Here is a 24,980-nt window from a genome sequence, read left to right as displayed (position 1 = left end):
TATTAAGTTATGTAACACTGCTCAAAACCCCCGATTGTGATATGCATTGCGGACCCGATCACTCAAATACAACACACCTCAATACAATATCGCATCCGCTGCGTCGCAAGTATTGAAGCCTTGTTACACTAAAATCCCCGATTGCGATATGAGTTACGGACCCGATGGTCCCATTACAACACGCCCCAAAGAAATATCGCATCAGCCATATCGCTAGCTTTAAATCCTTGTCACATACAAATCCGCCGATTGCGATATAATATGCGGACCCACTGGACCATTATAATACACCTTAATGAAATATTGCATCCGCATCGAAAGTTATGTATCACAAAGGAATGTCACACTTGAAAACTGCAATTGCGATATCATTGCGAACCCACTGCACCATTGCAATACAACTCAATATAATATCGCATCCATCGCATAATCGCAAACCATTGTGTTCTAATCATGTTCCATTCAAAAAGCTGATCGCGATATAATATGCAGACCCGACAACTCCATTAGAATACACCTTTATGTAGTATTGCGTCTAGGTATCGGAAGTTACGCAAACCATAAAGGGTTGTCACCGTCGGACCCCCGATTGCGATAAGACTTGTGAACTGGACCGCCGATTGCGATATTACTGTGGACCCGACGGACCGTCAATTGCAATATTACTGTGGACTTGATTGATCTATTGACGACAGTTTAATATTATATCGTGTCCGCTTCATCGGCAGTATGAGTATCGGCTATGTTACATCAGTAATATTGAAAGTTGCGATTGCGATTGATGACGTGGATGTGGCATCTCTTTGGGTACGGTCTCTCCTATGAAATTTTCCGTAAATAAACAAGTTTTATGAGTAATTGGATGAATATCCATAAGTCGGCCTCTCCTTCCAAATGAACGTGTCTTTTGGGTATTTGGGAAACCCGTATAAATATAAGTTATAATACCTCACCTTAAGCATCGATCTGGGCATTAGGCACAGAGAACTCGTGAACTTGAAGAGACAGAGGAAGTTGAAGGTCGAGAAGCCGATGGTCTAGCAGAAGACGAAGGTGTTGCAGAAGTCGAAGGCCGAGCAAAGAAGGAAGCAGAAGACAGAGCGGGAGGACAATCTTTTGACCTGATTCATCTTGGAAGGTTCGGACCCGAAGTGAAGCCATAGCACAGACAGCGACCTGTTGCAAAGACTACAAGGACGAAATTTGGTAAAGAAGTCCTTGGAAGAAGTATAATACAATTAGACATTTCTTGACAGAGTAAATCTATAGGGTCGGAGCCCTTGGGGTTGGTGCCTCAGATTTGGAAGGATTGGTGTCCTTGGAGTTGGTGCTCCTAAATTTAAGGTTGGTGCCTTGGTATGACAGGGTCAGAGCCCTAGAGGTTGGAGCCTCATCAAAGTCCAAGTTGGTGCTTGGCAAAATTTATCGGATATTGTATTCAATCTTTTCTATATTTAATAAAATCATTTATTTGGTTAAAATTGTAGAGAATCTAAACTGGTAATAATAACAATTGAAAAGAAATATTGATTCACCCCCCTCTCAGTATTTCCAACAAATCCTTCTGAGCAATGGAAGATGTTCTTGAAGGAAAAGCTGAAAAATGTTCGTATGCAGAAGGGTGAAGGAATTGACCCCTTTCTCACTAGATTTCAACGTATCCGGGATGAGATTCCAGCCGTAGGAGAAGCGCCTCATGTTGAAGAAAGTGTAACTAGGTTCGGTCTTCATAACAACTTGTGATTATGATCTTATGTAAAGAAGAAACAAATATATTTATTGTATTCCTTGCATCATGGGTTTCATGAGCAAGAAGTGTTTTTCATAGGTCAAAGACTTCTTCTTGATGTCTTTAGGGATTTATCATCTTGTCATAAATATATAATTTAGAGTTTATGAAGTGTTGTTACACTTGTAAGAGTCCTCCAGAATAGACAAGCACAATCATCCTCACGACATCAATATATATATATATATGCTCAAACTTCATGTCGGCTTCGATAAATGGAGACACAACCTTTGGAGAAAGCCATATATATATATAACATGTCGGCTCAGCGAAAATGACACGTTGGTTCATAAGGATAGGTCGTCTTAAATGTATGATGCAACAACTATAAATAGGAGCCTGTACCTTCGCATTTCCACTGTGGACAGACTGGACATATTTCTAAAACTTCGGATGGGTACAGGAAAGAAAAATGCAGATTATACACAGAAACCTTCTAGACATATTCTCTGAGTTTCTTGGTGATCCAGGCAGCAAGAAGATCGATTATTGTAGTGATCACAGTGCAGATTGTTTTGGGGTAATATTACAGTGATATTCTCCTTGCTGTCTCAGGCTTATACTCACTAAAATGCAGATGAACAATGCTGCTGAGTGATGTTTAGGTGCTGTAGTGATATGATCAGTTATGCAAGGTACTACATGATGCTGCTAAATGTTACACGATGAAGGAATGATGAGGCCAAAGTTCAGGGATAGATCACAACGTAGGAATATTGCAGTGATCATGTTTTGGTGCCATGAAGTAATTGAACAATCAAGAGAAGAAGGATCACTGTGTCTTGGTCTAGGAATGGAAGTATAGGTCAAGGGTCTTGGTTTTGGTCTTTGTCAATTGGAATCTCTATAAGAAGAATTTGTGTGGGTTTTCCTCTCAAAGAGTGAGAGGTTTTGGCCCTGGCAGAATGCCAACATCTTGTGTTCCTGTCTCTTTGTTTTTGGTAGCTATTTGATGAACTAATAATATCAAAAGGAAGATTGTGCTAACAAGAATAAGTTGAAAACACCTCACAAATAGTTATCATGCTAAAAAGAATCTCATTAATTCAATCTGCCCTAGATTCTTCAACACCTCAAGCTAGAAAGCTTATGCGTTTGGCCCTCAACAGTGTCACCAAGGAATGGGAGACCTTCATTCAGGGCATTCTGGGATGAGATTAGATACCTAGGTGGGACCGGATGTGGGCATATCTAGCACAAGAGGAGATGAGGACGACTCTAGTAAAGAGCTCCATTAGTGGCAGTAGAAGCAAAGGATCGAAGGGTGTGAAGGAGGAAGAAACTGTGGCCCTTGCATAGAAAGAGAAAGCAAAAGGACTCGGTCAAGGACAAGGCTCGCAAGGAGAGAAGAAGAAGAAAAAGGATATGTCCAAGATCAAGTGCTTCAAGTGTGGCGAGTTTGGCTACTACAGTACTTAGTGTCCTGAGAGGAAGAAGGATAAGAAGGAGAAGCAGGATCAGGAAGCAACATCCGCGAGATCGATAATCTTTCCTCTAGGCTAGAGGAAGATTTCGCCATGTATGTAGCTATACCTCCAGGAGAGAGATGGGGCGATGTAGAGCTTTTGTCCCAGAGTTGCAGAGATCTGGACAAGGTCCATAAAGGAGCAACAGTTGCAATTTACTCCTCGCATGGATCATTACCCTTGCTACAGGGGACCATAGTATTCACTAGAAGGAGGATCAGTGTTAGTTGGTGCAGTTAGTTCCAGAGTGAGAGTTGCAGACTAGTTACAGTCAGATTACTGAGGAGTGTGGAGCAGTGTTGATAGCAGTGCAGGAGGCAAGTGCAGAATGAATTGCAACGAAAATTCCCTAGTGGATAGTGTAGAAGCTAGTAGCAATAAGAGACTCAGGAGACAGTTGCAACACAAAGACATAGTTGATTCATTATTTTGGATGCTTCTCAGTTGCAGTAGTTGCAGCAGCAACCACAACAATGAGAGGGAGTGTTAGTTGGGCTGCAGTGTAGATGTAGAGTTGGCAGCAATACAGGTTGTACAGAGCAGTAGCACAGATGTAGCATGGTTTAGCTACAGTCAGTGACAGATGAATCAGAGCTAGCGTAGTGGTTGATGGATAGTTGCAGGAAACTACAGTGGTCAGACATCGACATCGTGTATGGGAGGATGATGCAAATACAGAGTGTTGTAGCAGTGCAACACTAGAGAACACCTTTGTTGCTAAAAGGGAGTGTTAGTTTTTGTAGCATTGGATGGTGTTCTAGTCTCAAACTTTGTGGAGAGGCTAAAACACATGAGTTCTCCAAAACCCATAAATTATTTCTAGAAATTCCACCTATATATAGCTCAATTAAATTAATTGACCATCATTTATTTTTTTTTAAGTCTAACTTAGGAAAATTGGTTAATTTATAGTAATTAATTGAGAAAAGTGTGAATTCTCTAGAAACTCACACGAATTGACTTGGAGATGATCAACCATCAATTAAGTTTTAATCTTGGTCGTTGAAGTCTCAACTGGATATTATAAGAAGAGGTCGATGGGTAGATGGAGAACACACCAGTGCAAATACTTAGTGATCAAGGTAGTTCGATTTCCTAGTGGTAGGTGATTTAGCAGTGAAATCGAGCCAGTGATCGAGTAGTGGGTGGCAGAGGGGCAGTAGAGTAGATTCCTGGAGGAGTTTCTAGTTCCAGAGAGGCAGTGAGAGGAGGCCGAGATTATTCTCCAGGAGGCTGTGCAAGGGTTGCGCAGTGCCTTAAGAGGGCAAATTGATTCAGCCAATTAGGAGGTCGATTCCCTTGCCGAGTACCAGGAATTTCTTCCAAAGGGGTCAACGAATTTATCTTAGAAGCTGAGGCAGTTAGATTTGGGCACACAGAGGTAGTTCCAGGCTGTGTGAAATTCAGCGTGCGCAGAGGCAAAGTTGGATCCTTTTGTGGGTGCAGACTGAGCCAGAATTGCTTGTGGAGGAGGGTAAGTTTCCTCAGATATTTTTGTCAGTATTTTTCTCAAATAGAAATGTCAGTTTGGTGTCATTTTATTGTACTCAGAATTTCTGCTGCTGCATAATAATAAAAGCCTCGCTGCTGTACCGGTTTTCCTGCATTGGCTTTTCCAGGGACAATTCTCCAAAAAATAATTGACATTTTATGTGTGTGTCGGCATATCTCAGTGCCTATTTTTGCTTGCACAATGTTTTTTTATGTTGAAGAAATTGCAATGTGAATTATTTGTTGTTTGCCATAGCAAATAAACTACATAATAATTAACCAGTTAGAAGAATAATCTCCAGTTGCTTCATTTCAAGGAATTTTCACATGCCTTCAATAGAAATAGCAGTTACATCCTTGTTTATATCATTCTGAGAAAATATTAATGATTTAGCTAATTCGTGTTGAATTTTAACATGTAAAAACATCTGATTGTTCATCTAGCTGAGCCACTAGGGATGTGCTATGTTTCCCTTGTTCATCCTAAAAAATGGAATTCTGACCATTTGACTCTGTGATTAGTTTAGTAAGTTGTTTATTAAAATGTTCAGTTTCTTGTTTTGTAGAACAATATTCTGAGCATCTGACTGCACCACATCTTTGGTCTGTTGGGGATATTTTTCAACAATTACACTTAAAACAGGGTTATGACTATCTAACTAAGGAACATGGTCATTTTGCATGTCAGAACTATTATCACTGGTCTTCTCCTCAGCAATGTCATTGCCATCCAACATTTCATCATCATTGCATTTGAATGAAATGGTAGAGGGTTGTGATTCACTGTTGCTATTTTCTAAGTGACTAGTATCAACTCGAGTGATCGCTGACTCTAATTGTTGAGTGTCTGCAACATTCTCCTTTCTAGAGTCCCTTTGATGAACCATCTTTTTCATGTGTTCTTGTCAAAGCTTTGCAAGTTATCTTGATCCACGAGCAGATTTTGATGCTGAAGCTATAACTGTGTTTCAAATTCTTTCTGTTGATTGAAAGCTTCTCGTAGCACTTCGATTTTGTTAGATGCTACCAATTGCTATTGCTTGTATAATGAAAGAAAACATTTGAGCTCAGTCCCAGATGTATCTGCTCGTTTGAAGGCTGCCTCTATTTGTGTCCACAATTTACCTACTCATTGAAATTTGTTGGTGCAAAAGAACCTTTATCATCATCAACTCTAGTCAAAGAGTTCTGAATGAAATCCACAAAAGATACAGGGATTCTAGGAAGATCCCACTGTATAAATTTTGATCTCTTTCTAAGCAATGTTGTTTGTCTTGCAAATTCTTTTGCTCTCTCTCACACTGATTCAGAAATATCGTCCATTTGATGCCCTACTTCAATGTCCTTAGTTGGAAGCTCAGGGACAACTATCTTGTATTCATTGTTTAGTAGTGTTCCACGGGGACGCGTCCCCCAGGGTGGGGTGCACGCACCCCACGCTTTCCATGCACCCGGGATGGGGGGACGCCTGGGGAAACATTTCCCCACATCCCCCTTTTGGGGAGACATGGGGAGATGCAAGGGGAAACGTTCCCCAGTGTGGGGGACATGTCTCCCCAAAAGGGGTGCTTCTGGGCGCACCCCCTCAAAAGGGGGACGCCTAGAAGCACCCCTTTTGAGGGGGGGACGCCCAGAAGCACCCCTTTTGAGTTTCAAGAACTTTTGTGTGGGGAAGCCTAATATTCAAGCCTATGGCCCTATTATTGCTATGTAATTCATGGTAATGTTAAATTCTTAAAGTAAAAGTGACATTCTCCTTTATCTTTCATTTTCATCCTTTTACTTAAATTTTTAACATTACCATGAAATGACTTAGGATGTTTGAGAGTGGTTTTGACCTCATTGGATTTCATATGGAGAAATTAGAATTTTAGATCTTACTCAATATCTAGCAAACTTAACAATTATTCAGGATTTTAGGGTCAAGGGGATTGCAACGTTTCCATTGGATTTTGTCATGTACAAGGGTATGGAAATAATATTTAAGCAAGAGCACCAAGCCCTCTATGTACCTTGATGTTAGTGGCATTGGTTATCGAACTCCTCTATCATGACACTATTAAAAATGTGTACCCATCACTCAAACCAAATCTTGACTTGACATGCTAAGTTTTTTCTATCTTATTTTAATGCTTAGAGGGTGATATTGATGACAAAGATCCAATATAGATAATGATTTTGATGATATGTAGGTATTTGTTGGGGCGTGTTTTTTTTGGTTTTTTGTTTTTTGTACATTTATTTATATGCTAGAGGCCATCTAGAGCCTGTTTGTTGATATATTTTGATGTATTTTTGATTCAGAGATGGATTGCACTCGGTGCTATTTTGGTTATGTGCACCCTTACATGCTATATGAGTGAGAAGCTTTGCTTATTTGTGTATAAATGGTTTGGATTCATATGGATACACATGAATATATATGTTTTTTTTTAAAATTTGAATATTTTAGGTGTTTTTGGTCGACTAGTTTTTTGGTCCGTTCTTTTTACCGGTTCCGGTCCAGTTCTGACCAATTCTCGGTTCAAAGGGTTTTCTGGTTCGATCACTAGTTTGGTTTCGATAACATTGGTATCTACTATAGTCTATTTTTCTTAGTACTAATTAGATTCTAGAATGATGAATGATGAATTTAAATTTTAAATCAATTTACATTCTAGAATGATGAATGATAAATTTAATTTTTAAATCAATGTAAATTCTAGAATGATGAATATGGATCAATGTATTTCATTATTGAATCTCGCAGTGTATGGATGAATGATGAGTATGCATGATGCACCAATATGAACAATGAATATGGATTAGTGTATTTCATTATTTAATTCAATTATGTATGGATCAATATATTTATGTTTTCATTATTGAATATGAATTTGAAATATATATATATATATATTAAAAAAATTACATACCTCGACGTCTCCCCGTCCCCCCTAAATTTCCCTAAAATTTGAGGGTACTCCAACACGTCCCCCTTGTGTGTCTCCTCGCACCACTGTTCCCCCGTCCTAGAGTCTTGGTGGAACATTGTTGTTTAGTACAAGAAAATCACTCCTCAGTTGGAAGTTCAGGGACAACTATCTGGTATTCATTCTTTAGCACAAGAAGATCACTCAAACTAGCAAGAAGGTTCCTCCTGATTTCTGCTTGCCTTCTACTCTCGTCCTTTGAGTTGTCAGAGTTTCCATACCTTCATTTATGTGAAGCTCATCTCGATTAGGGGTGCTTCTGGGAGTCTTGTTGAACTCTCCAGATGGAGTGTGCAGAGGTGTAATATGATTTGGAGTTTGAATTTCCCACTTTTTGGGGTTCATTTTTCCACAAGGCTAGAGTTACCTTGACTTCTTGAAAATCATGAAGACTCCTTCCCTTCATCATCTAGAAACATGTGGGCCCTGTTTCTCCTCTCCCATACAATGTTGGTTACCATTGTTTTCAATTTGTAAACAGGAGACTAGATACTCGGGGAGTGTTATAGTTTTAGGTGGGGTAGTTTGTATGGTTAGGGACTCCCGTCAGAGTAGGGTCTCTGTGGTAGCATTAGACAAATTTTCCAAATTCCTTCACATTTGGATCAAAGCCTTTGCTTATCTTTCCAGAGACATCTACATAGCAATTTGCTACTTTCCTCCCATTTGTTATTCATGGTGATTCAATTGGGAATCCCTACCTAGACTTGTACCCTGACATTACTTAGTATTCAATGAGTGGGGAGGTCATCCTTTTGGGTGACTTCAATGCCCACACCAGGGATCCCTAAATACCTCTCCAAACCACTTAGAGGATGCATTTTGTACTCTAGAGATGGATCCATAATTAGTAGGATTTCATAGATTGCTAGATGATGCTTTGGGGCCCATTACAGCTTATGGAACGTACATCTTACAACTTGGGGAATCTCATGAACTTTTGATTTTGATTGGCCTCCCTTGCTTCCTAGCTTTTTGGTACTTCAAATGCTTCCCACATGGTGGGGGAAGCTAGTGTAATGGACTATATCATGAGTAGCTAGGATCTACTCTCTTTCGTGTGGCATTTATTGGTAACCCCCACTTCCTTAACCAACCATGCCCTCCCTCCCAGCTGACCCTACTCCTCCGACTCCAGCGCTCTTGGGCCCACTGCAAATTGCTTTCCTTTTTGATGAGGGAGATTTGGATAAATATTCATCTCACCCCTCCAACAGAATCACAGATGCTACCTTTTGACTCTTGATTTTCCTTCTTTAACTTTGCATCTGTCGGATATGAATGTCTCTCCTCCATCATTTGGGAAGCAACCCTCAAATCCTTTTCTTAGATTAGTAGGTTGACTTCCCACTTCCCAAAAACTAGCCCCATGAATAGGTGGTATGATGCAAAATGCAAGGCTTTCCATGGCTAGCTTTGTCATTCCTTTTCTTGAGATTGCCTTTCCTATTTCAAGTGGAAAGTTTCCTATAATTACCTTCTTTGCCATAAGAAATGTCTTTTCATCTCATAGAGGAGACATAACTTGTCCACTCCCCAAGAGCCTTTGGTCTACCATCGTTCCTTGCCACTGCCCCCTCCCACCTCTTCTAGATCCACCCTCCATGTTCTCTTGTACCTCCAATATATATGATTTCCTTGGGCAACCCCTAATTTGGGTCACCTCTTTCCCCCCTCTCTTGCTAGTTATTCTCATATTGAGACATCCACGAAGCTGTATGGCTAATGAATACCAACAAAGCTACTAATGATGAGGGGTTTTAGAAAGAGTTCTTCAAACATGGTCTTCATACTTTGGATGGTCACTTGGCAAACTTGTTCTACCATGTTGTCTATGTCAGTGTTACATAGCCTTGGTCTAATCGCACTATTCACTTGATCCGCTAATTGGGTCCCAATGTGAATCCAAACAACTACATGATGATTAGGTGGTCAACATGTCCTTGCTCTATGCTAGAATTCTCCATATGAAGCTTTTTAGAAAGCTTGCATGGATGGACCTTAGAGCTAGGGGACATGCTGGATTTTGACATGTACATCAGATGATTGATCAAATTCTTACTATTCGAGCCATCATGGAGGAGGCACAACATTGCTTTTGAGAATTATTGTTACTTAGTCCTCTTTCTACCAAATAATTTGCATTCCAGTTAGAACTAATCTCCATTCTATCATTTTTAGTTTAACTGTGGGTGGTGGGTGAAAATGCCTTAATCATGATTTAGCTAATGATAAAAGTAGTAGCATTGGCAGGTTTGTTTCTCTTTTCATGGCTATGGTTTGTAGCATCTAGGCTTTTGGAATGCCTTCACCTTAACCCCCTAGGAGGCCTTATTCTAGTGATAGAGACATCAACATTGATATTACTTATAGCCCTTAGGCACATGTATGAGTCGGTCCTTAGTCATCTCCACATTGTTCATGAGATGTTAGATTTTAGCAGGAGTACCATTGGAGTCAAACAGGGGTGCTCCCTATTCCCCGCCTTGTTTGGTATCTAAATTGATGAGCTTGAGTCCTTTTTGCAGGATCATATCCAAGATGGTGATGGGTGCCTCCTCCAACGAGTCTTGATTTCTATCCCTTTTTGCTAATGATGTGGTCCTCTTAGACTCATCCCTAGAGGTATTGCAAAGACAGCTAGATGCTTTGGCTCCTTTTCATGACCTTCAACAACTAATGGTCAACCTCGGTAAAACCAAGGTTATGATCGTTAGTGGGTCAAAGGTTCTTTTGGATCAACATTTCTTTTTTGGAGGGGAGGAGATTGATATCACTAACACTTATGATTATTTGTGGGTGCAATTTTCAGGTCTTCGCTTCAATTTGGGACATGCTCTTCACCCCTAGGTCAACAAGGGTTAAAGATCCTCTCCATTTTCAAGAGACAATGTTTTTGACACCATTTTCAGGACATATAATCAAATATGTCCCTCATGGATAACGTTGTTCGACCCATGGTACTTTATGACTTAGAGGTTAGTGGGCTTGGTTTAGCTAAGAGAGCACAAACCCTTCTCCTTTGACACATCATCATATGCAAGCAAACAATGCTATAGCCAATCAGCCAAACCACTCTCGCTTGAGACTGTGTTTAGCTTTCTTTCACTTCTATATCATATTCAAAATTGCACTAACTCGATGAAGGGGTGGGACAAGTACCCAACTTAGCTTCTTGTTCATCTAAGTCCATTGCTTCAGTTGTCCCTTTGGGTTGTTGTGCATGGTGTTGGTTTGCAAGGTTTTCAGATCTTTTGGAGTCGATGGTATCTCAATGGATTGTCTTCCTTCATTCAAATACTTAGATGCACTTGACCGCCTCTTACCAACTAGGTAGGACTTGAATAGGATTATCCAAGATGACATTTACAAGTCGTTTGTATAGGTCACTTCGACAAACTTTCTAGGTGGGTGATGTCCAAGGATGACCTTGTGCATTGAGCACTTCATGGAGGTGAGGAACAAAATCATACCTAACCTCCCCACACATCTTAGGCTTCAGCATTGTGTGCACTCTTTGCATTCCCCTAGGCCAGTTCTAGGCAAGTTCATATAGTCTTTATGTTGAGACAAACCACCATACTGATTGATTAGATAAGATTTTGTAGTTGTGCAGCGTGCCATCTTTGAGAGGTTGAGATACAGTGGCACTTCTTCTATTGGCCCATCTATTATGAGATTCATGGGCAGTTCCATTTCTTGTTTAGAGGAACCTAGACTCTTTCTTGTTTCTCTAAGTACCTTGACCATAGATGTGTGGCCTTATACATATAGGAGGCCTTCAGGCTCCATTCCCATACTTTTCTATTCATATTTGTAACTTGGGTAGGTACTTTTGCACATGGCTAAATCTCTGGGCGTGCAAAAGTCGCCTAATACATCCTTAGACCTTATCAATTACTTTAGTAATTGAAGTAATTTCTTTTTATAATACAAAAGTGAGTTTAATCTAATGAAATGCAAAGGTTCTTTGTATTAATGAATTAGATGAATCTCAACCATCGATCTGGAGTGAGGTGAGATTTAATCTCAACCGTCAATCACATTGGAGATTAGGGTTAGGGATTTGGTCATAACTCAAGCTTATAAAAGAAAGGCTAGGCCAAGGGAGAATACACACAAACAATGAGTAAGCGCAACACATTGAGAGGACATCTGAGTGGTTGGGTGGAGAATTTCCATCCAAGTGTGCTGGGTCCAAGGAAGGTGCTGGAGTTCAGCCAGGAGATCCGGATCAGCCAAGTCTAGGGCTTGATCAGCTGGATCAGATCTAGATCCGTTGTATGTATTTTTTCCAGTTTGGGCCATTTTCCTAGTAAGGGAGCAAGCCCAAGTAGGTTCTGATCATTATTAATGAAGAACTGTTGATTGGGCAGAATTTGTTTGTGTAATGTGTTATTGAGATTTGTTGTGCTTCCGTTGCATATTTTTATTTATATGAAAAACCCTGTTGTGCTTTTATTGAGTAGATCTGAGATAGTCTGCTAGGGTAATAAATTGCCAGGTGCTGGGTTCAGAAATTCAACATCTTCAGCCTCCTCCTAGACCAAATTCCACTTGGAGGATTACTTCATTCTCTATGATAATGATGCTCCCATCAACTAAGGGTCACCAAGAGATGGATAGCAGCATTGTTTCTGACTCTAGACCTGTGTGGTCCAGAAGCCACCCCCCTCTCTAGAGGCCTTACCAGCACTGTCAGACCAGAACCATTATCAATAAGCAGACAAGACCACCCAAGCTTCAGCGGTGGGTGACCCTTCCATACAGCAGTTTAATGAGTGGTCCAAATCTTCTCCTAGCTCTTCTTCAGGACAGCATTCTACATTGAGTTAATTTTATGTTAAGTGGGGATTTTGGATTAATTCTTCAATAATACTTGGGAGCTATAAATGTTTATATAATGGCCATTTTATATTAGTGACACATGACCAATGTCACATTTAGATGTTGAGGTAAGGGTTAGTTGATTGATCATTAACTCGCTGTAATGACTTAGCGGTGTCATAAATTATAATGGGATATGCTATAAAGGTATGTAAGATGTATTAGTTGCAAACATTAATAATAAAAGTCCATCATTTATTCTATCTAACATTGTCTTTATGAAGGCGTGCACCCTAATTTCTACATCTTCTATATTAATTTTGGTTCTTTCACTATTATACAGGCCCCAATTAATTGATTTTAACTTCACCTGCACAACATACGTGTATTTCCGTGGACAATTACATGGGCCCTAATGATTTTTTGCCCAAATAATTCCACCCTTTTTCCAACAGGATTGTTTGTTGACACAGTCTTGCTAAATAGTTTATATATTTGATTTTTGTTTTGTTCTCTAGAAGATCAGTCTTTCGTGCTTTGATTTTCTGTATTTCAGATTTCTGAATGGAATATTAATGTCTGTTGCGGCCATTTGCATTATACAGGTCTCTTCTACACTACAGAAAAGGCACATTTGTACTTTTCTTTCAAAGCTAAGAGGCCATCTCCCCTTAATATCGAATTATAAGAACAAAATTAGTCATCTAGTCTTACAGGCATTCAACCACTTGCCTTTTATCTCATTCCCTGGTTTTTTCTCATAAAAAAAAAAAAAGCTTTCCTATACCTACATTTTTCTTCTTTAAGAGAAGATGAACTTGCACTGACAGTTTTTGAATGAAAGTAATTTATTTGACCACTTTTCTGCAGCATGTGACATATGAAAGTTATGTATTCATGATATAAAGAGATATCCTTTATCGAAGTTTGCATTATTTATGAAGTCGCTGGATTCTGAACAACATGTGATATCAACAGGACAGATGTACAAGATGTAAATGCTAATTTACTGGTGGTAGATAAGGAGAAACCTACTAATCCTAATAATCACGGCATCAGTTATTTGGAAGGTCAAGTTGTGAAAGGTATGTAGTCTTGTTTGATATTGCCTTTAGAATAAGTTTACTTTTTCTTCTGCATATTGATGATCTAGAATATGGGAGAATTTAGAAGCAAACATGTTGTTCACCTCATCCTGGAATGGAAAATTTGTTTCAATGTTCAGACAAGGAGCTTTTATCTTCCAAAGTAACTGAGAATAAGAGCAAGCATATGGCGACAGCTGCTGAGGAGAAAATCAACTTGGATATTCCACTTCTGGTATGGAAATTGAAGGGCAATGCCTTATATGCATGTTTGTGTGCATCTCTGATTGATTTTGGTGTGTTTGAATGATACTCTATGTTGTTCTTCATGCACTCTGAAATTGCAGTTGTGACTGGGTAGGTGTTGATGCCTTAAAATATGATGCACATTTGCAGGATGATGTAGATAAAGCGGATGATTCTACTCAGTCTGTAATGTGTCCAGTAAGACCTAACAAATCCTTTTCAAAGATTTGCTGTTACAATTTGTTTTGTTTTTCTTCAACTTATTTGCAATTGTCAACCTAATTTTGTTCTTGTTGGCTGATTCCAGATGATGCGAAATGGTTTGGTGGTTGTGGGTGGATGGTTTGATGGTTGCCACTCAACCATCAGTTTACTTCTAATAGCATTTACAATTGTTATACTAATCCTGATCATATTGGCAGTCATTGAATCCCTTTAACTAGTTTCATTTCTTGTTGTCAGGTCTCGAGTTTCCTTCCTGGTTTCTATATAATCAAATTAGGTCTAGTTGATGATGGCAATGCTAATGCATTTAAGTATCTTACTGAGCTGTCCAGTATATTGGCTGGTGTATTCAAGTTGCCAAGTGTATGCCATGAAAGATAAATTATTTTTTATTTAAATTGAATAAATGTCAAATGTCTGCATAATATCAACTTCCCCTTTATCTAAGTTGAAATGTCTACATGGAAAGTCTATTACATCTAAAAGAACGGGATAGATGATAAATGTATTAGAAATGTTCATAATGCCGCAAGGACTAGATTTCAACCATGCCTTCTTACCACTCAACAAGAAAGAACTCTTCCACACTATTAATCAAATGCCTGATTTCTAGATGCTGAGCAGCTTAATCCCGAAGAAAATAATTTGACACTAATTAAGAAAATACACTCTAAATTTAACTCGTAAATACAAACTTGTTTTAATGAGTTAACCTTGAAACGTTGCATGTGTTAATCTAGGTTGTCATTGATGTCAATAGTTGATTGTCAATATGGCAGTGACTGGGCTGGCAAGTATTCTTGAAGATGCCAGAAGATGACTATAGCTCTTGTTAAGATATCAAGACAAATGAAGTAACAATCTTATACCGTGATGATCATAATGAAGGATTACCATATCACTGCACTTGATGAAGGTCTAGAAAATACACATGATGATGACACCACATGATGACATGTTCTACCTCTAATATGGACCATGATGATGAATAATAATTAGAAGACTACCCTCTATGCCTGGACTATGATGACTTATCTTACATTGAAAGACTAGACTATGATGATGACTTATCTTAAAGACTGGACTATGATGATGACCCTATGTTGAAGAAGTTAAGTAATAAGGCAATCAAGAACATGAAGAAGGCAAAGACATAATGACATGAAGACAAGGACATGATCAAGGGCATAATGATGGTGGGCCTACATTGAAGAAGACAAGGACATGAATTGTGAAGACAATTAACGAAGGAATCATCCATGAAGTAGAAGCCCATCTATGAAAGAATGGTGCTTCCTATATTTCTGCACTCATAAAGATCAGTCACATTAAAAAATATTTTTGCTACCTTAGAGGCGAAATTCTTCCATGAGACCTTCACCATCTTAAAGAGCATAATTTTTCCTTTCCAACAAGCTATTACTCAGCCCGAAACTCCAAGCGGTTTGGGAGAAATGAATTTTTGAAGTTAAGATATTAATTTTGGACATGGAGCCGACCTGTGCTAGAGTCCTAATGTCGGCTCGTCTATTAGACATGTCTATTCTTTTTTCACACACACACACACATACACACACACACACACACATACATACATACATACATACATACATACATATATATATATATATATATATATATATATATATATATATATATGAGTGTCCTCTACCTCATTATAGCCAAGGAACTCGGACTTGATAAGACAGTGAATAAATAACGATTTCACATCTCGTGAACTATACTTTGAGGAGTATACTCCTGTGGAGACTGCGATTAAGAAGTTCATCAGTGCGGACTGTGTTAGGGTGGTTGGAAGAGACAATTTTTAAAGAAAATTCAGTGCAGTAACAACCACAGTTCCAGACCTCCTCTCCTAGCTACATACGTGGTTGTATTATGTTGATCTGGGCTGGTCTACCTTGCGGACTGGGCAAGGTCACATGCTATTGATCGCCGGTTGAGTACATGGACTAGGCCTCGGACTGTTGGATAAGACTTCAAACTATTCTGTCTACTCACCTGTGGAAGAAACACTGATCTCAAACTTGGAGGACTGTTGGCTAGGAACTAAATAATAGCCTTGAGGAAGTGCGGACAACTGCCTGTACACATATAAAACTTCGGAATAGTGAACAGACCTACAAGAACAAGTTTCTAGGAATAGTGTATTACACAGTCACTTATCTAGAATCTTGGATTTGGAAGAAACTTTAGACGTGTGACAATGTTAGTGCAGCAGTTGATTTGGTGTGTGGAGTATGGAAAAGTCTTGGTGCAGTGTGATATTATTTGGACAGTTGGTGCAGTATGGTGTGAACATCTTAATATAGTTAACATGGTGCAAGAATTTTGATGCTACAGTAAAGTGTTTATGAAGAAGGGTGACAGTGCAGAATAAGGCAGATTGGTAAAGTGAAGTATTGGAATAGTTTGAATAGTGGTCTGGTGCAACATGGTACAAGAATATTGTTGCTGAATAGATGGTGCAAAATTGGTGAGTTGTGGTGAAGAAGTGTTGGTGAAATACTGGTGACGTGGTGCAAAAACATTGATGCAAAATTGATGAAGAAGTATGGTGCAAAATAGATGGTGCAGATTGGGTGATGAAGAATGGGATAGTGGTGTAGTGTGGTGCAAGTATTGTCATTGTTGAAGTCTTGGTGCAGCATGGTGCATTGGGCAGTGTGATATTTTGAACAGTGGTCTGATGCAGTAAATGATTATTGCTCATATGAAGATTGAAGGTTGGGTCTGAAGTTTATTGACTTGTGAAAAGAACAATCACCTTGAACCTGTGATGTGTGGATGAGTAAGACTTGAAGAAGCCTTGTAAACATCCTTGGAGACATAATGTTGTACTGAATTCATCATGAAGTACACTTGGAGGATTTGATTGGGTACCATGAAGAACAGTGGCGATACCTTCTAATTGACAAGGTTGTCATTGATGACATGACGTGGAGATTAAGTGAAGGGATAATTGATGATTGACAGGGCTCGATGAATAAGACTTTGGGATCGGTGAAACCAAAAGTATCTTGACAAAGTGAAGCTATAGGATTGGTGTCTTTGGAGTTGGTGCTCCTAAAATCAAGGTTGGTGCCTTGGATAAGATAGGGTCGAAGCCCTAGAGGTCAGAGCCTCACTAAAGTCCAAGTAGGTGCTTGGCACATCCCAGGTTGGAGCTTGGGTGTCTTCATCAAGGGTTGGAGCCCTACCTATATTGTACTTGATTCATTGTAAAGATTATATTAATAAAAGCATTTATTTCTATTGTTCATTTTGTATTTTAAATATAAGTGATCTAACTGGTAAAAGTAACAATTGAAAAGAAACACTGATTCACCCCCCTCTCAGTGTTTCCAACAATTGGAATCAAAGCCAGTGCCTTCACTCAAAGACTAACAACTTGAAGGTTGATCAATATAACACAAATGACGAAGCCAAGGAAGAAAGTCTCCAATCCTCCTAAAGATGTGTCTCCCTCAACCATCAAAGTTGAAATCAATCAATTTGTGAAGGCTCCATTATTCAATGGAAACTTTGATATATGGGAGTAAAGAATGATGAATTTATTAAAGACTCAAGGCATTGAAGTCTGGAAATCGGTGATTGATGATAGCATGATGGATGAAGAATCTGAGGAACATGATACAAGAGTAATGAAATCAATCTTGAATGGGCTCCCTGATTCTATGAAGGCCAATTTTGAAAAATGTTCGTCAACAAAAGACATATGGGATAAACTTCATGATCTTCACTCAAAAGGAGCATTGACAATGATCTCTAGTCAAGAAAATGATGGAAAACGAGAAGGAAATCCAGAGCCCATCAAGGAAGGTGAAGATAAGAGTGATAACATCAAGGCTAAAGAAGACCTAGAAGATGAAGAGAATGAAAAAGATTTTGAAGAAGATCTCCTCACTATACTTATGGCTACCATGGAAGAGATTAACAATTTGAAAAAGGAAAATGAGGAACTTAAGAAGATAGCACAAGTTGGTGACCAGGACAAGACAAGGAAGGAAGTTGACCTTGTCAAGCTTCAAGTACAAGAAAGAGATGAGGAGCTTGCCAAGATTAAGGAAAAAATTCATCAAAACAAGAGAAAGCATCATGAAGAAGTCATAACCATGACAAATCAATTGGATAAGGCAAAGAAACGGGAAAATACCTTGTCAAGCCACCTTGAACAAAGGCACAAAAGCTTGAACAAACTTGAAGTAGAGATTGGTCAATACAAGGAAGAGGTCTCCTCCCTTAGATCTCAACTAGAAGAAGCAATGAAACAAGCATAAGGAGCTGAGAAGGTGATGGAAGCTTTGACATTCATAGAAGGACAAGTTGATGAAGCAGAAAAGGAGAGAAACACCATGATATGCCAACTAGAAGAAAAGGATGATGACATCATCGAGTTAAAATCAGAAATCACTTTGCTTAAGGCCCAATCATATGAAGCAACCAAGATGAAGGAAGAAATGGAGATCATTCTATCAAAGAAGGACGAAGAATGCAAGAAAATGAAGGAAGAAATTGTCTTTCTTAAAAAGGAAGTTGACTTGTTGAATAAGAACTTGAAAAGTTCTCAAACCCTAGATGACATCCTAAGTCATCAAATGTCTCCCCTTGATAAATCAGGCCTTGGCTATGTAAGTGAATCCTCAAGCAAGAATGACAATTCTTCAAACAACAAGGATGTGAGGAAGCCTGGAAGAAATGATGATGCCTTCAGCAAAGGCAAGAGTCAAGTTGACATTGGAAGAAATCCTACCCCAAGAAGAAATGTAGATGGTGTCAAGGATGCAAGAAGTAATGGTTATCATCAAAGTATTCGAAGGCAAAATGACTTCAGAAATACATCAAGGAAACCTTCTTATCCCAACTACCAAAGTATATTTCTTGGTTATTGTTATGCTTGTACAAACTTTGGACACATGGCAAAAGATTGTAGGGCTTATAATGGTCCCCATCAATCTCCGAGAAGCAATTTCGCAAGAAGTAATGAATTCTTCTTCATGAACAACATAGAGTGCTTCAAGTGTCATAACATTGGTATATGGCACGTGATTGTAACTTGACTTGGGCTCCTACACAAGCTAGAACCATGCAAGAGAAGAAAGTTACACAAGTATGGAGAAGGAAGTAAATATAATCCGAAAATTGAACTCTCCAGCCAACAACATATGTTGTTGACCTAATCTTCGACAATCCAAGCATTTGATGAGGAAACTCTGCCAAAAGGAAGATCATGCATACAATTAGGGGGAGCTTATGATGATTAAGCATTCTTGCAGAAGCCATCCGTGAATGGGCTTTATGAAATCCTTGATGAGCTATATTGACAATCATTCTTTGATAGATAATTTTTGAACACTCCATTGAAGAACATGATCTCTTATCTATCCAATGGACTGTTGTTGAAGATATCTTCCACTTGATCACTAAGCAAGGAATCTTTCTTGAGCTAGAGGAGGTTGTGCAAACATGGGGAGTTGGTTCATCACATAAAGGAATGTAAACAAATCTATCATGAACCACATTGCTAGAAAGAAGAGCACCATGTAGAGGGAGTAACATACCTATGAAGAACTCCTATTCGTGAATAAAAGAAGCAACTTGACAGGGGGGTCCTTTGGCACCCCATTTTCCATTGATGTCAACGGGGGAGAGAATATTTGAAAGGGCAAGAATATTGCCATCAATGACAAAGGAGGAGTTTGTTAATTTAGGTTGTCATTGATGTCAATAGTTGATCGTCGATATGGCAGTGACCGAGATGGCAAATATTCTTGAAGATGCTAAGGGATGACTATAGCTCTTGTTAAGATATCAAGACAAATGAAGTAACAATCTTGTACCTTGATGATCATAATGAAGGATTACCATATCACTGCACTTGATGAAGGTCTAGAAAATATACATGATGATGACACCACATGATGACATGTTCTACCTCTAATATGCACCATGATGATGACTAATAATTGGAAGACTACGCTCTATGCCTGGACTATGATGACTTATCTTACATTGAAAGACTGGATTACGATGATGACCGTATGTTGAAGAAGTTAAGTAATAAGGCAATCAAGAACATGAAGAGGGCAAAGACATAATGACATGAAGACAAGGGCATGATCAAGGGCATAATGATGGTGGCCCTACATTGAAGAAGACAAGGACATGAATTGCGAAGACAATTAACGAAGAAATCATCCACGAAGAATAAGCCCATCTATGAAAGAATGTTGTTGTCCTATATTTTTGCACTCATAAAGATCAGTCCCATTAAAAAATACTTTTTGCTACCTTAGACGTAGAATTATTCCATGAGACCTTCACCATCTTAAAGAGCATAATTTTTCCTTTCCAACAAGCTATTACTCAGCGCGAAACTCCAAGCGGTTTGGGAGAAATGAATTTTTGAAGTTAAGTTATTAATTGTGGACATGGAGCCGACTTGTGCTAGAGTCCTAATGTTGGCTCATCTATTAGACATGTCTATTCGGTTTTCATACACAAGAATGTATATATATATGAGTGTCCTCGACCTCATTACAGCCAAGGAACTCGAACTTGATAAGACAGTGAAGAAATAATGAGTTCACATCTCGTGAACTATACTTTGAGGAGTATACTCCTATGGAGACTGCGGTTAAGAAGTTCATCACTGTGGACTGTGTTAGGGTGGTTGGAAGAGACAATTTTTTAAGAAAATTCAGTGCGGTAACAACCACAGTTCCAGACCTCCTCTCCTAGCTGCGGACAAGGTTGTATTATGTTGATCTGGGTTGGTTTACCTTGTGGACTGGGCAGGGTCACATGCTATTGATTGTAGGCTGAGTACATGGACTAGGCCTTGGACTGCTAGATAAGACTTCAGACTATTCTGTCTAGTCACCTGTGGAAGGAATACTGATCTCAAACTTGGAGGACTGCTGGATAGGAGCTAAATAATAGCCTTGAGGAAGTGCGGACAACTCCCTGTAGACATATAAAACTTCAGAATAGTGAACAGACCTGCAAGAACAAGTTTCTAGTTACATTGTATTAAACAATCATTTATCTAGAAGCTCGGATTTGGAAGAAACTTCAGACCTGTGACAGTCTTAGTGCAGCAATTGATTTGGTGTGTGGAGTAGGGAAAACTCTTGGTGCAGTGTGATCATCTTTGGATAGTAGGTGTAGTATGGTGTGAACATCTTAATACAGTTAACATGGTGCAAGAATTTTGATGCTACAGTAAAGTGTTTATGAAGAAGAGTGATGGTGCATAATAAGGCATATTAGTAAAGTGAAGTATTGGAACAATTTGAACAGTGGTTTGGTGCAGCATGGTGCAAGAATATTGTTGTTGAATAGATGGTGCAAAATTGGTGAGCTGTGGTGAAGAAATGTTGGTGAAGTACTGGTGACATGTGGTGCAAAAACATTGATGCAGAATTGATGAAGAAGTATGGTGCAAAATAGATGGTGCAGATTAGGTGATGAAGAATGGGACAATGGTGTAGTGTGGTGCAAGGCTTGTCATTGCTGAAGTCTTGGTGCAGCATGGTGCATTGGGCAGTGTGATATTTTGAACAGTGGTCTGATGCAGTGAAGGATTATTGCTCATAGGAAGATTGAAGCGTGGGTCTGAAGTTTATTGACCCGTGAAAAGAACAATCCCCTGGAACCTGTGATGTGTGGATGAGTAAGACTTGAAGAAGCCTTGTAAACATCCTTGGAGACATAATGCTGCATTGAAGTCATCATGAAGTAAACTTGGAGGATTTGATTGGGTACCATGAAGAACAATGGCGATACCTTCTAATTGACACGGTTGTCATTGATGACATGACGTGGAGGCTAAGTGAAGGGATAACTGATGATTGACAGGGCTCAGTGAAGAAGACTTTGGGAGCCGTGAAACCAAACATATCTTGACAAAGCGAAGCTATAGGATTGGTGTCCTTGGAGTTGGTGCTCCTAAAATCAAGGTTGGTGCCTTGGATAACATAAGGTCGAAAGCCCTCAAGGTTGGAGCCTCACTAAAGTCCAAGTAGGTGCTTGGCACATCCTAGGTTATAGCCTGGGTGTCTTCATCAAGGGTTGGATCCCTACCTGTATTGTACTTGATTCATTGTAAAGATCATATTAATAAAAACATTTATTTCTATTGTTCATTTTGTGTTCTAAATATAAGTAATCTAACTGGTAAAAGTAACAATTGAAAAGAAACACTGATTCACCCCCCTCTTAGTATTTCCAATAGCATGTTTAGTGGACAATTTAACTGGAAGAAAATGACCCGTGAATAAGGAAGATAGTTTGGACAATGACCAATTAGGATTCAATTCTCTTTGGGGCCTCTGCTACATCTGTACTTTGCATTCTTTGCCCCCATGGGAAACATGGCTTACTCAGTGGTATGCAAGCGTCTCACCAAAGACCCTGGTTTGGTCTGGACTTCCACTTACAAGTACAAAGACAGGTTTTCGGTTTTAGCCTTGTATTAAGAAAGCATTTACTCAAGCAACCTTTATTGCAATTGTTAATCTATTTTATTTCTAGTCAATAAATACACAATGCATGGGGGTTATGTAGATATCCTTATTTATTCGTTAGGAATTTTAGTGCAATGAACATTTCTAGCCATTATATATATATATATATATATGGAGGATAAATGCCCATTTATAATGCCTTCTTTCTGATAAATTTCTGTTTATAGTGCCTTCATTATTATTTTCCTCAATTATTGCCCAGGGCATTGTTTGAATGGAATATTCAAATACCATTTATGGGGCCTTAGCGAGCGAAGCATGTGATGATTATTTGATGATTTTTGGCCATTTTTTTAATAGTAAATGGTGAATCGGTAACTTTGAAACACTGTTCTTGCAAAGCTCAAGATTGAATCACAACCATTGCCACTATTCACCTCAATATCAAGATATTCAAATTTTCTTGCCCTTCGGGCTTATAGGAATTACTCATCACGATATTCAAATTTTTCAAATTTTCCAAATTTTTGCCACATGCTAACATGTTTCTGGAAAATAGAACTCATGTGGATGGGGGATTAAACCTGCTAGCTAACCACTTGAGATATTTTCCTTTGACGATGATTTTTGGCAAAATTATAACAACAAATTTACCAAATTTTTCCAGGTCTTATAAGCCAAGGGGAACCTCCTGGGCACTTTTCCTCTCATTTTGGGGATGGTACCTACGAGAAGTCCTAGATTCTTCAAGACAAACTAGGTCAACAACTCATGAATAGATCATATATAATTCATCAACATTGTCTTATTAAGAGAAAACATGTCACACAGTGGGATTTTAACCCAGGTGGATGTTGTTTTTCCACGACCTTGGGTCTAGGATAGAGTCTTAAAGTCTATAACGCTGCCAAACCAAGAATCACAACGATACTACTTTGCACAACATGATATAAACAACAATAAATCTACTAATGCAAAAAATATAGACAACTTTTTACAATTTTCAACCCAACTTCGTTATATTAATCAACATAGAATACAGCAGTGTAGGGCTCCCGTAGCAGGGATAATGGCCCTCATACATCTACTAGTACAAGATACAAAACTGGGGCTTGGTGTTAGTCCATTGACAACCAATCTACCCTCAAAAAGATACTCTGACCATCTAGCTGTTGTAGTCAACTTTCTCAACTCCTCTCGGTCGTACCCTGTACTTGCCTGATCCTTCGGCTCCCGATCTGCAACACTGCCTCTATCAACGATCCAAGTCCATTTGACCACTGAACCTCGACTATCCAATCTGCTCACTAGTTGTGCCTTAGTCCAAGGGCATAACACATCGAGACCGCTGTTAAGTTGTTCACAACTCCACTTGTGAACCACTCTCAACTGCCCACTGTTGCTCCTCAGCTACTCAAGGACTTCAACCCACTATGGTCTTCCTGCGCTGCTCCACTGAAGACCAACATAGTGCACGAAGGGTTGCCACCTATCACTGCAAGATGTCCATCTCCCACAATGAACATGGGCTAAGAGGATTGACCATCATTTTTGTAGGTGTCCTTCTCCACACACAAGTATAGGGTTGTACAAACTGCTCTTGGTTGATTAGACCCATGAGCTCAACAATTGCCACTTTAGCAACCACCTAAGTCCATGAAGATAGTGCACATCGGGCTCCAACTTGGGCACTATCACGTTGTCCTCCAACAAACCATAAATGCCCAATCCACTACCCACATTTGGTACATTCTCATGTTGCCCTCCAACAAACCACGAGTGACCAATCCTTACTGTAGCATCTGCTCCTAGTTAGGGCATCCAACACCTAGGAAACCCCTCCACATGGCTACTAGCAAACTTCCAAACTGTCCTCTCTTAGGACACCATCCACTAGCATCAATTCAACCTTAACACATCAATACAATACATACCTAGTCTTGCTCAACTTTTGCATCACCCTGGTGCAGTCTGCTACATGCTCAACCCTCACTCGCGCTACCTGCACCCGCGTTCCTGCACTCATGCATTCTTGCACTTGCATGTTCATGCACTTGTGCGTTCATGCACTTGCGCATTCTTACACTCACGCATTCCTGGACTCACACGTTCTTGCACTTGTGTACCTGCACTCATGTGTTCCTCCACTCACATGTTCCTGCACTAACGCGGTCCTCCACTCGCGTTCCTCTACTCATGTTCCTACACTAGCGTGTTCCTGCACTAACGAGTTCCTCCACTCACGTTCTTGCACTCGCGCTGCCCGCACTTGAGCTGCCTACACTCGCGTTGCCTTTCTTGACGTGCAGACTATGAAAGATGTCTCTTATTGCCTCACGTTTGACCTATATTTATAAGCATCAAGTGGCTCCAATGAATTTATCTTTGAG

The 24,980-nt window shown here is 39.4% G+C and overlaps 1 protein-coding gene across 6 annotated transcripts in view; it reads left to right on the top strand.

The window, feature by feature from the left end:
- The window catches only part of LOC149157167 (syntaxin-52-like), a 172,709-nt gene extending 158,173 nt beyond the window's left edge, over positions 1-14,536 (top strand). For 2 of the 6 annotated variants that reach the window (XM_089439171.1, XM_089439169.1), the window contains 4 exons: positions 13,524-13,630; positions 13,771-13,865; positions 14,027-14,074; positions 14,184-14,536. In XM_089439171.1, the coding sequence (XP_089295297.1) occupies positions 13,524-13,630; positions 13,771-13,865; positions 14,027-14,074; positions 14,184-14,315 (382 nt within the window). In that variant the 3' untranslated portion in view covers positions 14,316-14,536. Of the gene's footprint in view, positions 1-13,523; positions 13,631-13,770; positions 13,866-13,977; positions 14,075-14,183 lie in introns of all 6 variants that reach the window. The other 4 variants (XR_016262463.1, XR_016262462.1, XR_016262464.1 and 1 more) reach the window with 4 other exon arrangements.
- The last annotated feature ends 10,444 nt before the right edge of the window (positions 14,537-24,980 follow it).

This window comes from Pinus tabuliformis, chromosome 9 (genome assembly GCF_031772625.1).
Source record: "Pinus tabuliformis cultivar Carrire ecotype Pingquan chromosome 9, CPIR1, whole genome shotgun sequence".
Lineage (NCBI taxonomy): Eukaryota > Viridiplantae > Streptophyta > Pinopsida > Pinales > Pinaceae > Pinus > Pinus tabuliformis.
Note: the sequence above shows the minus strand (reverse complement) of the source record. Positions and strands in the feature narration are given on the sequence as shown.